General features: G+C 38.7%; 1 protein-coding gene across 3 annotated transcripts in view; it reads right to left on the reverse strand.

The window, feature by feature from the left end:
* Positions 1 to 12,414, reverse strand: part of LOC132276192 (transcription initiation factor TFIID subunit 4b-like) — a 53,670-nt gene that overhangs the window by 11,648 nt on the left and 29,608 nt on the right. For 2 of the 3 annotated variants that reach the window (XM_059777516.1, XM_059777514.1), the window contains 3 exons: positions 2,057 to 2,613; positions 1,863 to 1,958; positions 799 to 1,773 (listed from right to left, as the gene is read on the reverse strand). In XM_059777516.1, the coding sequence (XP_059633499.1) occupies positions 799 to 1,773; positions 1,863 to 1,958; positions 2,057 to 2,476 (1,491 nt within the window). In that variant the 5' untranslated portion in view covers positions 2,477 to 2,613. Of the gene's footprint in view, positions 1 to 798; positions 1,774 to 1,862; positions 1,959 to 2,056; positions 2,617 to 12,414 lie in introns of all 3 variants that reach the window. The other variant, XM_059777513.1, reaches the window with a different exon arrangement.

The following is a 12,414-nucleotide window of genomic DNA, read 5'->3' on the forward strand; positions in this document are numbered from 1 at the left end:
TTAGATGGCGAGTTATTATTCAGTGTGTAGATCATTATCTTGTGGAGCTTCCATCGTCATCAAAACCATAAGTGTTTCTGCACAACAAACACAACCTAAGGAGTATGGAAACTTCTAAAAGCCGAGTCAAACACCAAAGCTTCACAGGCACTCCTAAACACATGTCTAACACCTTATGGATGTGTCCATAATTCAAAATAAATTTTATTATTTAGGTACTTGGCCGATACATAGAATACACTCCTCATCACAAACCTTATGTAGCAGTCATGTCCAACACTCCAACAATCTTGGAAATAAGATGAACACACTCCAAAGTGACCAGTCTTTTATTTAAGAAAAATAAAATTATATATACACTCATCACAAGTCAAGAATGTAACTGATAAATATTAAAGAACAAGAATATAACCATAATATATATATATATATATATATAGGAGATTATTAATAGAAATAATTATAAAATTAAAATATTTATGATATTAGCAAAGCTTCATCTTCCAAATTATGCAATTCTTACAACAAAAGTATTTATTCAAAGTTCTACAGTTGTCTTATATAATTGATATAAAATTGTCTTTATATATTGTCATGTCCGTGTCCATATACTATGTTTTTTTACATTTGATTATCCATGTCCCATGTCCTTGTCTATACCACTTAGTCTATAACCAAAAAACCAAGGATAAACACCCACAATCCATGCATCCCATTTTAAATCTTCAATCTTCACATGACCACCTTACACAATGAAATAAACAAGTAGACAAGCATAAATGATAAAGAAAAGATTACCAAGAAATTAGGATCCAGCTGGGGTGTCATGGAAGATGACACTGAATTCGAGGGTGCTGTACTTGTAGATGTTGAGAACCCCATCCTATTGGACTGCATCTCAAAAGTTTCACCCATTGAAGTTCCTGGAATGGCATTTCCTTGTTCAGTGTGTGCAGAAGAGAAAGCGGACAACCCCTGTGGGTGTGGGGTAGACAACTGGGATTTGTTTTGTTGCTCATTCAACTGGTCAAGTGGTTCCTGTTTTACATAAGTCATTGATGATGGAGCACCAGTTTTCTGCACTTTACTGGGTGATGATTGCCAATGAGCTGAATTCTGTTGCAACGCTGAATTATTTGTCAAGTGCGAAAGAGTTCCACCCTGCACTCTCGTCTGTTCACTGAAAGAATCCTGTCTCTCAAATTTAGGCAAGCTAGTCACATTCATGGACTGAGAAGCACCCATGCTTTGATTGACTGGATCTTGCCTCATTTGTAAATCATGAGGTTGCTGATTAAGAGATGTTGAAGATGTATTTACATTTGTTCCGGAAAATGGCGGATAATTACCACCAGAATTTCCATACGTGGGAAAAGAGGACTGTGGGAAGTGCAGTTGCTGTTGCTGTTGCTGCTGCTTGCTAAGACCTTGGATTGGGATCGTGCAGCGCTCCTTTTCTTGATTTAGGGTACTCAACCTGGAAGAAGACGTTTGACTTACTTGCATTCCATGTGACACTGATTGGTGTTCCACCTCTTGGGATTTTTGAGCATTACCCATTGATGCATTGTTTGAAACAGATTTCAGTTGCGCTGCTGTAGAGGGAATATGGGATGGATCTTCAGGAAAACCCTTCTGATGAAGTTGTGCAAGTGATTGAGGTTTTGTGAACTGTTTTCCATTAATAGTTTGCATTTTCATATGGTGTTGTTGCACTGAAGCCTGAGACTGTGAAGGAAATTGGTTGGGCCCGGCCTGAGAGTTTCGGGCAGCCTGTTTCCAAGCTTAGTTTAGCATTAACTGGCAATCAACTTAGAAGGTTTTAAGCATATTTTGATTACATCAAACATATTGTGGTTTACCTGTGTTTGCAATTTGAATACCGCCATCTTGAGCATCTGGTCTCCAACAAGACTTCTCATGTGGCGCACAAATACATCTTTAGAGATCTCATTTTTCTGAATATAGCAAAAAATTCACCATTCGGATGAGATAATATTTCATCCCATGCAAGAAAGGAATAGTAGTTGGTAAAGAATCAATGTGTAAGACCTGCCTTCAGTTTAATATAAAGAGTCTGAAGTTGCATGGCTCGGTCCTTATCAAGTTGGGGTTGTATGACCGGGAGCAAAAGTGCAAATGGCACTTGTTTGCCATGATTCATCGGATTAATTGCCTGCTCGGGTGCCATTGGATGTTGATTACTCATCTTCTGTAACTTTGAGTATTGAGATTCGCTGTTTGGATATTGTGTTCTGTCTGGCTCCCTAACATGGATGGGATTCTTCTCAGAATTCTGCATGTCCATTGTTTGAGAAGAATGTGATTGTAGGGTATTTTGTTCTGCTTCAGCTTGCCATTGTTGACAATCTTTTTGTGATTGTTTCTCTTGCAGTGGGAAGCAATTCCGTTCTTGCGATGTGTCAATTTGTGGTTGCTGGTTCTCATAACCAGATGCATGTTGCTTCGGCAACATTTCAGATGATCGTTGCTCCTGTTGCTGTGAACCCTTCAGATATTGTTGACCTTGACAATTAGCATTTTCATCTTGGCTGGAAGTTTGCCATTGCTGAAACAACTGACTGGAAGTTTGATTGCTTCCTTGAGATAAAGCTGCTGAATTTTTAAATTAACATGCTATAATTAATAAAAATATTCTGACCAGGACAAGTGAGAGGTTAAATGGAAAGAACATATAATTACAAATAATTGCCATGCCCCAGCATGCACAGTACTTGGTTATGCTCAAAGTTTGAATTTGTAAATAAAACTTTCCTTAACTTGAAAAGGATATATATATATATATATTATTAACGACCATCTACTCCAAAAGCTTAAGTTGTTGGAGAGGGTGTAACTTAAATATATAAATCCTTCAACACGCTCCCTCACGTGTGGCCTTCTTTTTGGTTCAACACGTGTTTTCAATTTTAATTATCTAGGTGTCAGTGAGGTTTGAACACGAGACCTTTGGCTCTGATACCATATTAACAACAATCTACTCCAAAAGCTTAAGCTGTTGGAGAGGGTGTAACTTAAATATATAAAGCCTTCAACATACACGCACACACACACACACATACACAAGAGTATATCAGAAAAGGAGAGGTAAGAAAGCTTTTTTTTTTTTGATAAGTAAATATGTATTAGAAGCGTTCAAAAGGGGAACACATCCCGAATCTACACAAAGGCGAGAGCCAACGAAAAGGTCCTACGGACCGAAGGAACCCAAAAAATCAACAAAATCCTCTATAGATTTACAATTTCCACCCATCACCCAACAAAAAAGAGAACTATTGATAAGACATTTCAAAGCCCCAATTGAAGATTCCTTCCCCTCAAAAAATCTATTATTCTACTCTTTCCAAACGCACCACCAAATGCCAAAGAGTGCCACCCTCCAAAAATCACGGGCGTGGCCTCCCACAAAACATCCTCTCCAAGAATCAATCAAACCCCTCGAAGACTGAGGCATAACCCACTGGACGCCAAACAAACCAAAAGTAAGGCTCCAATAGTCATGAGCCACGGGGCAATGCAAAAGAAGATGATCCACTGACTCTCCATCCCTCTTGCATATGCAACACCAATTGACAATAACCTCCTCCTTCTCAGGTTATCAAGCGTCATAATCTTGCCCCAAACCCTAGTCCAAACAAAGAAGGCCACTTTGAGAGGAGCCTTGAGCGCCAAACCGTCTTCCAAGGATAATCAACACCTAAGAAGTCGGAAAGGCAAAGGAACAAGGAACGGACCTCAAATCTCCCCTGAGGCGAGGGCATCCAAATAAGGGAGTCTGGGCTTCTTCTATCCAGCTCCTGTCTATACAAGAAATCTAGAAAGCTAGAAAAATCGTCCAATTCCCAGTCTTGTAAGTGTCGCTGAAACCGCACATCCTAAGAAATCCTTCCGCAATCAAGCCGATAACAGTCGGCAACCAAGGCATGTCTATCAAGGGAAATCCTGAAAAGCCTATGAAAAGAACAGGCAAACGGATGATCCCCACACCATAAATCCTCCTAAAATCGAATGTCCCTGTCGTCCCGAGCTCTGAATCTGTTGTGTTGAGAAAATTCATCCCAACCCTTTCGAATGAACTTCCAAACACCAACACCTCCAGTTGATCTAACCGCACGAGAGGACCAACCACCTGCTCGCCTCTAAATCTCCACAACCACTTCCCTAGGAGAGCCCCGCGAGATATATATTTTGTAACTGGCTAATTTTAGTGTCAAAACAAATCCGATCGAGTCATAATTCTAAGTTTGAATTCAAGTTCGAGATCGGTAGCAGAATTGAAAAGTTGTTTGTGTTCGATAGCTTGAAGACTATGAAAAGGTAAGAATTACACCTTAGGAAGTTGAGTTAGAAGGTTAGAACACTTGCATACATCGTATGTTTTTCAAAAATGCACATTGCCGAAATTTTTCTAAGTGTTTAAACCTTCAGTTCAGGTCTGGCCAACTTGAACCGGTTCAAGATGTAAAGCTTCGTTTTTTTTTTTTTAAACACAGAAATCATACTGGCCAACTTGAATCGGTTCAAGTGTTTCTGCAGATAATTTGTTTCCTACTCTGTTTTAACTTCCTATTTTGTATAGACTTCTTTCCAAAAACCTGTACACAAAATTAACTTATTTTCCAAATATTACTAGGGTTTTGAAAGTCCATATAAATATAATTTCTCATCTAGGTTTGTGTGGCCTTTTGCATTAAAATTTTGATTTCCATTAAAAGCCTTTTTGTGAGATTTTTAAGAGCACACACACAGTGAATTTAAGGTGTTGTTCGAATTTATGGTGTTGCTCAAATCCTAATCATGTACGAGTCTATTGAAGATTGCATCTACAACAATGAGAGAAATCATATCTTATTTCTTCTACATCAAATTCAGATTCAATAAGAAGAATTTCATATCACTTTTTTTTTTTTTTTGATAATTAAGCAAATTCATTCAAAATACATTCAAAAGGGGAACGTGTCCCAAAAACAACAAAGGGATCCTATGGTCCCAAAGAGGAAATAAAATCAATCATCTCCCTCCACAAACACAACCATAAACACAAGGGCGCCTCCAAAACCCACGAGAATGGCCTCCCACATAGCACCCTCTCCAATCCTCCATCAATCCTCTCATAGATCGAGGCATAACCCACGAAACCCCAAACATTCCTAGCAAAAGACACCAAAGTGTGAATTTCAGATCACACTTTGAAGGGATCAAGGTGCTTGCGGAGTGTCGTTGATCTACCAGCTATCCTTTTATAAGGTTCGAGGCATAAGTCTGAAGTCGAGAGCTGTTGGACGGGAAGACGGGAAGTCGCAAAATCAAGGACATTCAGCGGATTAAATCTTGGTAGAGCAAAGGGATTTGAGTGTAAGTCAAAGTTCGGTGTACTTTGCTTCATACATAGTGGATATTTTTAAGCTTGGGATAGCGCACAAAACCTCGAGGTTTTCCAATTAATTTCCTCGCTAAAATCCAGTGTCACTCTAAACTTTACTCGCTTTTAATTTGCATGCGATTGTTTAATTAACTGATAATTTTAGTAGAGTTAATTGAATAGAGAAACACGTGATTAAATCCTCTCAATAAAAACTCAAACTTTCCATAATATATTCTGCTACACAACTCACAATTGGTATCAGAGCCAATCTCTACACATTGAGTTGATCCAAGTGGCAAGTTTTTGTTTATTTTAAAAATTTCTTTCATCATGTCTTAGGCGTTGAAAGAGGATGGATCTAATCAACGTGGTTCTTTATTTGAAGGAGACAATTATAATTTTTGGAAATAAAAAATGAGAGCTTATTTACAAAATTCAAGAGGTAAAGTCTGGGCTATTGTTAAGACAGGCTATACACCTTCGACTGAGGAAAAGACACTTGATGGTAAGTTTGTTCAGGTTTTGAAGGATACTTTCACCTTCACTGCACTTTAGACTGAGTATAATGATGCTAATGGAAAAGCTTTGTATGCAATTATTAATTTTGTTGTTCCATCTGAATATGCTAGGATTTCTGATTGTAAAACTGCTAAAGCTGCTTAGGATATTTTGCAAATCACTCATGAAGGAACATCGAAAGTAAAGCTATCCAAAATTCAAATGCTTTCTCATAAGTTTAGGAACATTGTGATGAAAGGAGATAAAACTTTTTCTGATTTTTATTCTAGTCTTCTCAAAATTATTTCTGAACTTCGTCACTTAGGCAAAAAAGTTAGTGATAAGAAAATCTGTGAGAAAATCTTGAGATCTTTACTGAAGAGATTTCAGATTATGGTAGAAACCATCATTGAACATTAGGATTTGTCTAGTGCTCAAGTAGATGAGGTTGTGGGTTCTTTGAAAATTTTTGAGATGCAGAATTTTAGTCAAAGTCAAAAAGAAAAAAATATGACTTTAAAGTCAACTCAAGCTATAACATTGTTGATGATAATTTTGATAAAGATGTGGCACTCATGACTAGACAATTTAATCAGCTTTTGCAAAAATAAAGGAGAAGGAACAGCAATGGGGCCAATCCTCGAAATTTTGACAAGGGTTCAGATTTTAAAATGAATGAAAAGAAAGGGGAAGAATCTAAAGAAACTGAACTTACTTGCTGGAATTGTGGTGGCAAAAGTCACACTTCAAATATTTGTCCTAGTCCTAATAAAGATTCAAAGGGTAGGAATAAAGGAAAAGCAATGAAAGCTCCAATTTCTGAGAATTCTACTCCTAGTGATAATGAATCCTCTCATGATGATTGCAATGATTTTTCTTTTGTTGCTTTTCTTCATAAAGGTCCTCATGTTGTTACTTTGTTTGATTATGATATTTCAGACGATGAAAATAATGAAGTCTATGATGAACAGGTTCAAGAGGATGAGATTGATGAAGAGAAATTGAAAAAAATGTTTGCAAAAACTGTGGAAGTTAAATTGGCTATCAAAAAGTTGGCAAAAGAACCTATTCAAGCCAAAGAAGAGAACGATGAACTGAGAAAGAAAGTTGATGAAGGAAAATTGAGGGTTTTTGAAAGCAACTCACTCATCTCTGATCTCAATGAAAAAGTAAAATCCCTTGAAGGCAAGGTAAGTACAGCTAACTCTTTGAAAGATTCTCTTGATTCTAGAATTGAATTTCTTGATATTGAACTGAAAAAATCACAAGAGAAATTGATTGCTTTCACTTGTGGACAAGTCAAACTGAATAAAATGAAAAATATTGGTAAGAATGTGAATGACAAAACAGGCTTAGGATTTGTTAAGGGCTCATCTAGTAATCAAGGGAAAACAATCTTTGTGAAACATGATAATCAGAACATGCCTGATCCTATTTTGGTTGATTCATTGCATTCTAATATGTCCTATGTGCCTAATGTGTTGCATTGCACTTTTTGTGGTAGAATTGGACATGGCCAACATTATTGTTTTCGCAAGAAAAATAAAATTTTTCTGACATTCATTCTCATTGGTTTCATGCTAAGAATAAGGTGCATGCTAAGAAGAATCAGAATTATGTTTCACCAAAAAATTCTAAGGTTAAGAATTTGCACAAGAAGAAAGTCAAAATTGAAAAATCTTTTCAAAAATTGAAGGTGAAGACTGTGTGGATCAAGAAAGAAGAGTTAGTCAATTATGTACCAGTTGATTCTATGGAACTAGTTTCCAATAGGTCATTGGGTGCGAAACCCTTTAACTAAGTCCTAAGATGGTTGAGTGATCATGGATTGTGTTTATTGAAAATATGTTGCCATTGGACCACTTTTTGGTAGTCTAGGGTTTAGTTATGGTTTTGAGGAAACAATGATCATATTTTTCTGGAAGACATATGTGAAAAATTCTTTCAATTGAGTTTATGATCTGTTTTTTAATGCAAACTGGGACACATGGTGATTTGATAAAAATAGATTCTTGGTTTATAATCTATACAATGAAAAACAATTTGCTATGTTTATGTGATTTTTAGATTTGAATCTCTCGAGTTCATATCTTTTCGTGCACTAGTCCATCTCTGAAAAAAAAAAATGATTGAAAATCATTGGAATGTTGACTAGGTTATATTGCACATAAAAGCAATAAAGGTTATTGTAAATATATAGAGAGAGAGCAATAAAAAGAAAAAAATTGGAAATTTTCAGCATGAAAAGAAAAATAACTAAAATCTTTGCTAAGGAAAAGACTACCTATTGAGTTTGGGTCGAAAGCTCCTATTCGACTTTGAAGTGGAGTTATTTAAGTAAAAAAAAAAGTGGAGACAAGTCAAAATAGGGAATTGTTGTATGCTCTTTAGAGTAAAAACCGCATTGCTTAAAAAATTGTTCAAAAACAATCTTATCTTGATGGTTTTTGATCAATATAACTTAGACAATGATTTGATGAAATTTGATGAGATTGGACTTCACACACACACATGAACTTGCTAGATGAACTTCTAAATTTTTCTTTAAAATTTGCAAGTTGAAGTTCATGTTGTGATTATCTTCTGAGAGTCGAAAATTATTTGAGAAGTTTGTGGAGTCAAAAATTGTGTTCATGAATATTCGTAAATTCTCTGGAAGTTTTGAATCATATGTTTACTTGAAAATTATGGAATTTGATTCTCTCATTCTTGTTTAAAATTAAAATTGAAAATTTTCAAAAAAACTAAAAAGTTTTTTTCCGAGGTTTTTGATGTTTGTGATAACCATTGAAGAAGATTGAAAATTATGAACAAGGTTGTGTTACAGGATTCAAGTCTGTAAAACTTGAACCGGTTCCAGGTCCTTGAACCGGTTCAAGAATGCAAAGTTTCTTTGAATTTGAAACTGCCAGACTTGAACCGGTTCAAGGTCCCGGTTCAAGTCCACGTACCTGGGCAATTAAAATCTCATTTTGCATGCACGGGTTGGTCATTTGAACCCTTCTTGCCGCGCGCTAGTGCCTCATTCTTCCTTCTCTTGCATCCATACTTATACAACTTCATATTACATCCATTTCCAAAATTCATGTTTTTGACATTCATGTTATCACTGAACCTAGTATCTGACGACCACCGATAAAAGTGTTATGGGGTTCTGAAATGACCACAATCAAGACATCCCTCAATCTCGGAGCAAGAACCTTAGCTATTAGCTTATACATACACCCCCCACCAAACTAATAGGTCTAAAATCCTTAACATCAAACGCTTCACCCTTCTTAGGGATGAGGGCAATTAAAAATGCATTTAAAGACTTCTCCAACTGACCATGAGCATGGAAATCATGGAATGTGCCCATCACCTCACCCCTAACCACATCCCAGCTCTCCAACAAGAACATCATTGTGAATCCATCCGAACCCGGGGCTTTGTCGCTGTTGCAACTCTTCAGTGCCTCCAACACTTCCTCTTCGAAAAAAGGGACCTCTAACCCATCCCTGTCCATCGCTGAAATCAAATCAAAATCAAGACCGCCAAGCCGGAGCTCTAACTGTAGGTCTCTGTGTAAAGTTTCTGATAGTAAAAAGCAATCCCCATACACACCTCCTCCTCCCTACACAACTCCACCCCATCAATGTGGATCCGCCCAATATGATTACCCCTCTTGTGAGCATTGGCAAGCCTATGGAAGAACCTCATATTATGGTCACCCTCTTTGAGCAAGAAGGACCGAGATTTCTGACCCACGAAATCTCCTCCAAAATGGTGATCTTAGAAATCTTTGCCTGCTTGACGATACCTCTGGGCCTCCCCAATACCACCCATCCCTTCCCCCCAATCAATCTCTGCAATCTTGGAAAGAGCCCTATTCTTCCTCCATTTCAAGTTCCCAAACACCTCTTTATTCCACCTTTTAATCTCAGCCTTCAAGGACCAAAGCTTCCTTGCCAAAACAAAACTCGAAGAACCAGTCACCGCAGCCTCCTCCCACCAAGACCGGACTCTACCCAGGAAATCCTCCATTCTAAGCCACATATTCTCAAATTTGAAATGAGTGCTACGAGATCTCAAACCACCACAATCCAGACCTAGCAAAATATGATCAGAAGTCAGTCTAGCCAAAGCCGCCTGAACAACATCCAGGAATCTCTCTTCCCAGTCCCCAGAAATCAATAATCTATCCAACCGACAAAGGGTAGGAAGCTCCCTGCAACTAGACCAAGTAAATGTTGCACCCTCCATCAGTAAATCGATGAGATGATGGCAGTCAATAAACTACAAAAACTGTATCATAGCTGAAGACCACCTCCCTCTGGATGATCTCTCCACAGGGATCTAACCACGTTGAAATCCCCACCCACACACCACGGAAGGGACCATACCCCCCTCAACAAGCCAACTAGCCAAGATCCTCCCAAAGCAAAGATCTCTCCCCATCATCAACCGGGCAATAAACTCCAAAAAAAGCCCATCTAAAGCCATCCTCCTCTATAACAAAGCACAGGAAATATAGAACCGCCCTCTCCAAACATCCACCCTCGACACCCATCTCCTATCCCACATCACGAGAATGCCCCTGATAGTCCCTGCAGCATCCAACACCTCCCACTCAACAAATCTCCCACCCCATAAGCTCCTCACCACCCTATTCGACATAAAAGCAAACTTCGTCTCCTGCAAACAAACCATATGAACCCCCCACTTCGTCACCGCCAACTTCACCACCTTTCTCTTGTCCGGGTCATTGAGAGCACGGACGTTCCAAGATATGATTCAGAACTTCATGAGGAAACAATGGCGTTCCCCTCCCCCTTACTTCTCCCTCTACCCCTCTCACTTTCCCTCTCCCTCACCATCCCATCCTTCCCCTCATAATTAACATAAATGACAAGATTTCTAACTTCCCTCTCCCCTTTCCAAGAAGAAAATTTCTTCTTTCTTCTATCCCCCATATTAACCTTCTTTCTCAGCTCCCCATCCCTCTCCTCCACTGTCGCATGAAGAATCGGCAAGGCCTGCTCTTTCTTGCCATCAACAAAAACACCCAACAACTCACTTGTCTCGCCAATATTCTCCAAGACCCACTCCTTACCTGAATCAACAAATCCCTGTTCAATAGTGCCCACCCCCATTCCGTCCGGTCGAACCACAGCCAATGGATCAAACACAGCATCAGGGACTCCCCCTGCCATGACAATAGATCAAGCAGCTGCCAATCCCTCTGGTCCCCGAAAACACTGCCCTCTCCACAATCCAACCCCTGCTCAGACACATCACAAGTCAACCAGTCAATGGAACTATCCCGAGCACCCTCCTACCTGTCGTCAGTCAACCCTCTATGCCTTTTCAATTCCTGGACTAGAAGAGCAGCAAAATCATCAGAAAGAATCATTCGGATATCTCTACCAACATAAACAGTAGTCTTCTTCTTAGAGCAGCTGCCATTACACTAGGACAAATCCTTCGGAGTATCAGACCTTCTGTCAGAGCAATTGGAATTATGACATGGCATACCCAAATCAGGACCCTCACCCCTTCGGTTTCGAAACTTTGTCAACCAACCCAAGCCCCTGCTAGGAGACGACACAACACAACTGGAGTGATCAGAGGGAAAACCAGAAAACCCAACAATGTCACCTCAACCAACACCCTCATCCAGTTGTTCCAAAACACCATCCCTCACAGCCAAATACTAAGGTAGTGTTTGGGGGAGTTTTAAGGGGCTTTAGAAGGACTTCTAAGGTATAGAATGAAACAAGACAAACAGACTTCCAAGAGAAGTGCAATAAGGTGAAAGTCCATTTTGCCAAAGCCAATAAGAGTCACTTTTGAAAACTAATTCTCACGAAGTTAGATCATTACTTAAGTAATAAAATCTAAATCATGAATGTGTCCCTCATTTATTAGGTTGCCATCTCGAAAGAAAACCAAAGCAGGTAAACTTATCCGATCATAACAAGTTGCAGGAACAATCTCAAATCTATTCTAATTCATGTTTATTTTGCAAAATTATGGCAAGGCGTAATATTCTAGGGTTATGTATGTATCTGTATATATGTGTGTGTATATAGGGTGGAGCCAGAGAAGGACATCATTTGATAACTAATAACAGCTCACAATTGGAGGTATGATAGCAGTAGCGGTCATTGGAGGTAGACTTGTGGCTCGGAGATGGCTCCCCCACTGTGGAGAGAGAGATGGTTCAATATGTTGGAGAGTATCCATACTCGGATCAATTTATTGTGACTATTGTCTCCTTGATTTGTCTTGGTTCGTTTTATCCACATATATATACATACATATTCACATATATGCAATTCCTACTATCGTTAATATGTGAGGTTTTAGACCAATTGATTCTTGCAAGTCTATTTCATAATTGTATTTAGGTAGCGGTGGAAGAGTCGAAGGAGGGCATTGTGGACAGATAACTCAGATGGTGGAAAGAGGGTTGGCGACTGTTGAATCTACCAGTGGGTGGTCAAAATTGGTGGTAATTCTTTAAATTGGGTTTCCACTGTAGAGATACT

This window comes from Cornus florida, unplaced genomic scaffold, assembly GCF_030987335.1.
Source record: "Cornus florida cultivar Cherokee Brave unplaced genomic scaffold, ASM3098733v1 CherokeeBrave_3.0.0_Hap2_Chr10, whole genome shotgun sequence".
NCBI classification, from domain to species: domain Eukaryota; kingdom Viridiplantae; phylum Streptophyta; class Magnoliopsida; order Cornales; family Cornaceae; genus Cornus; species Cornus florida.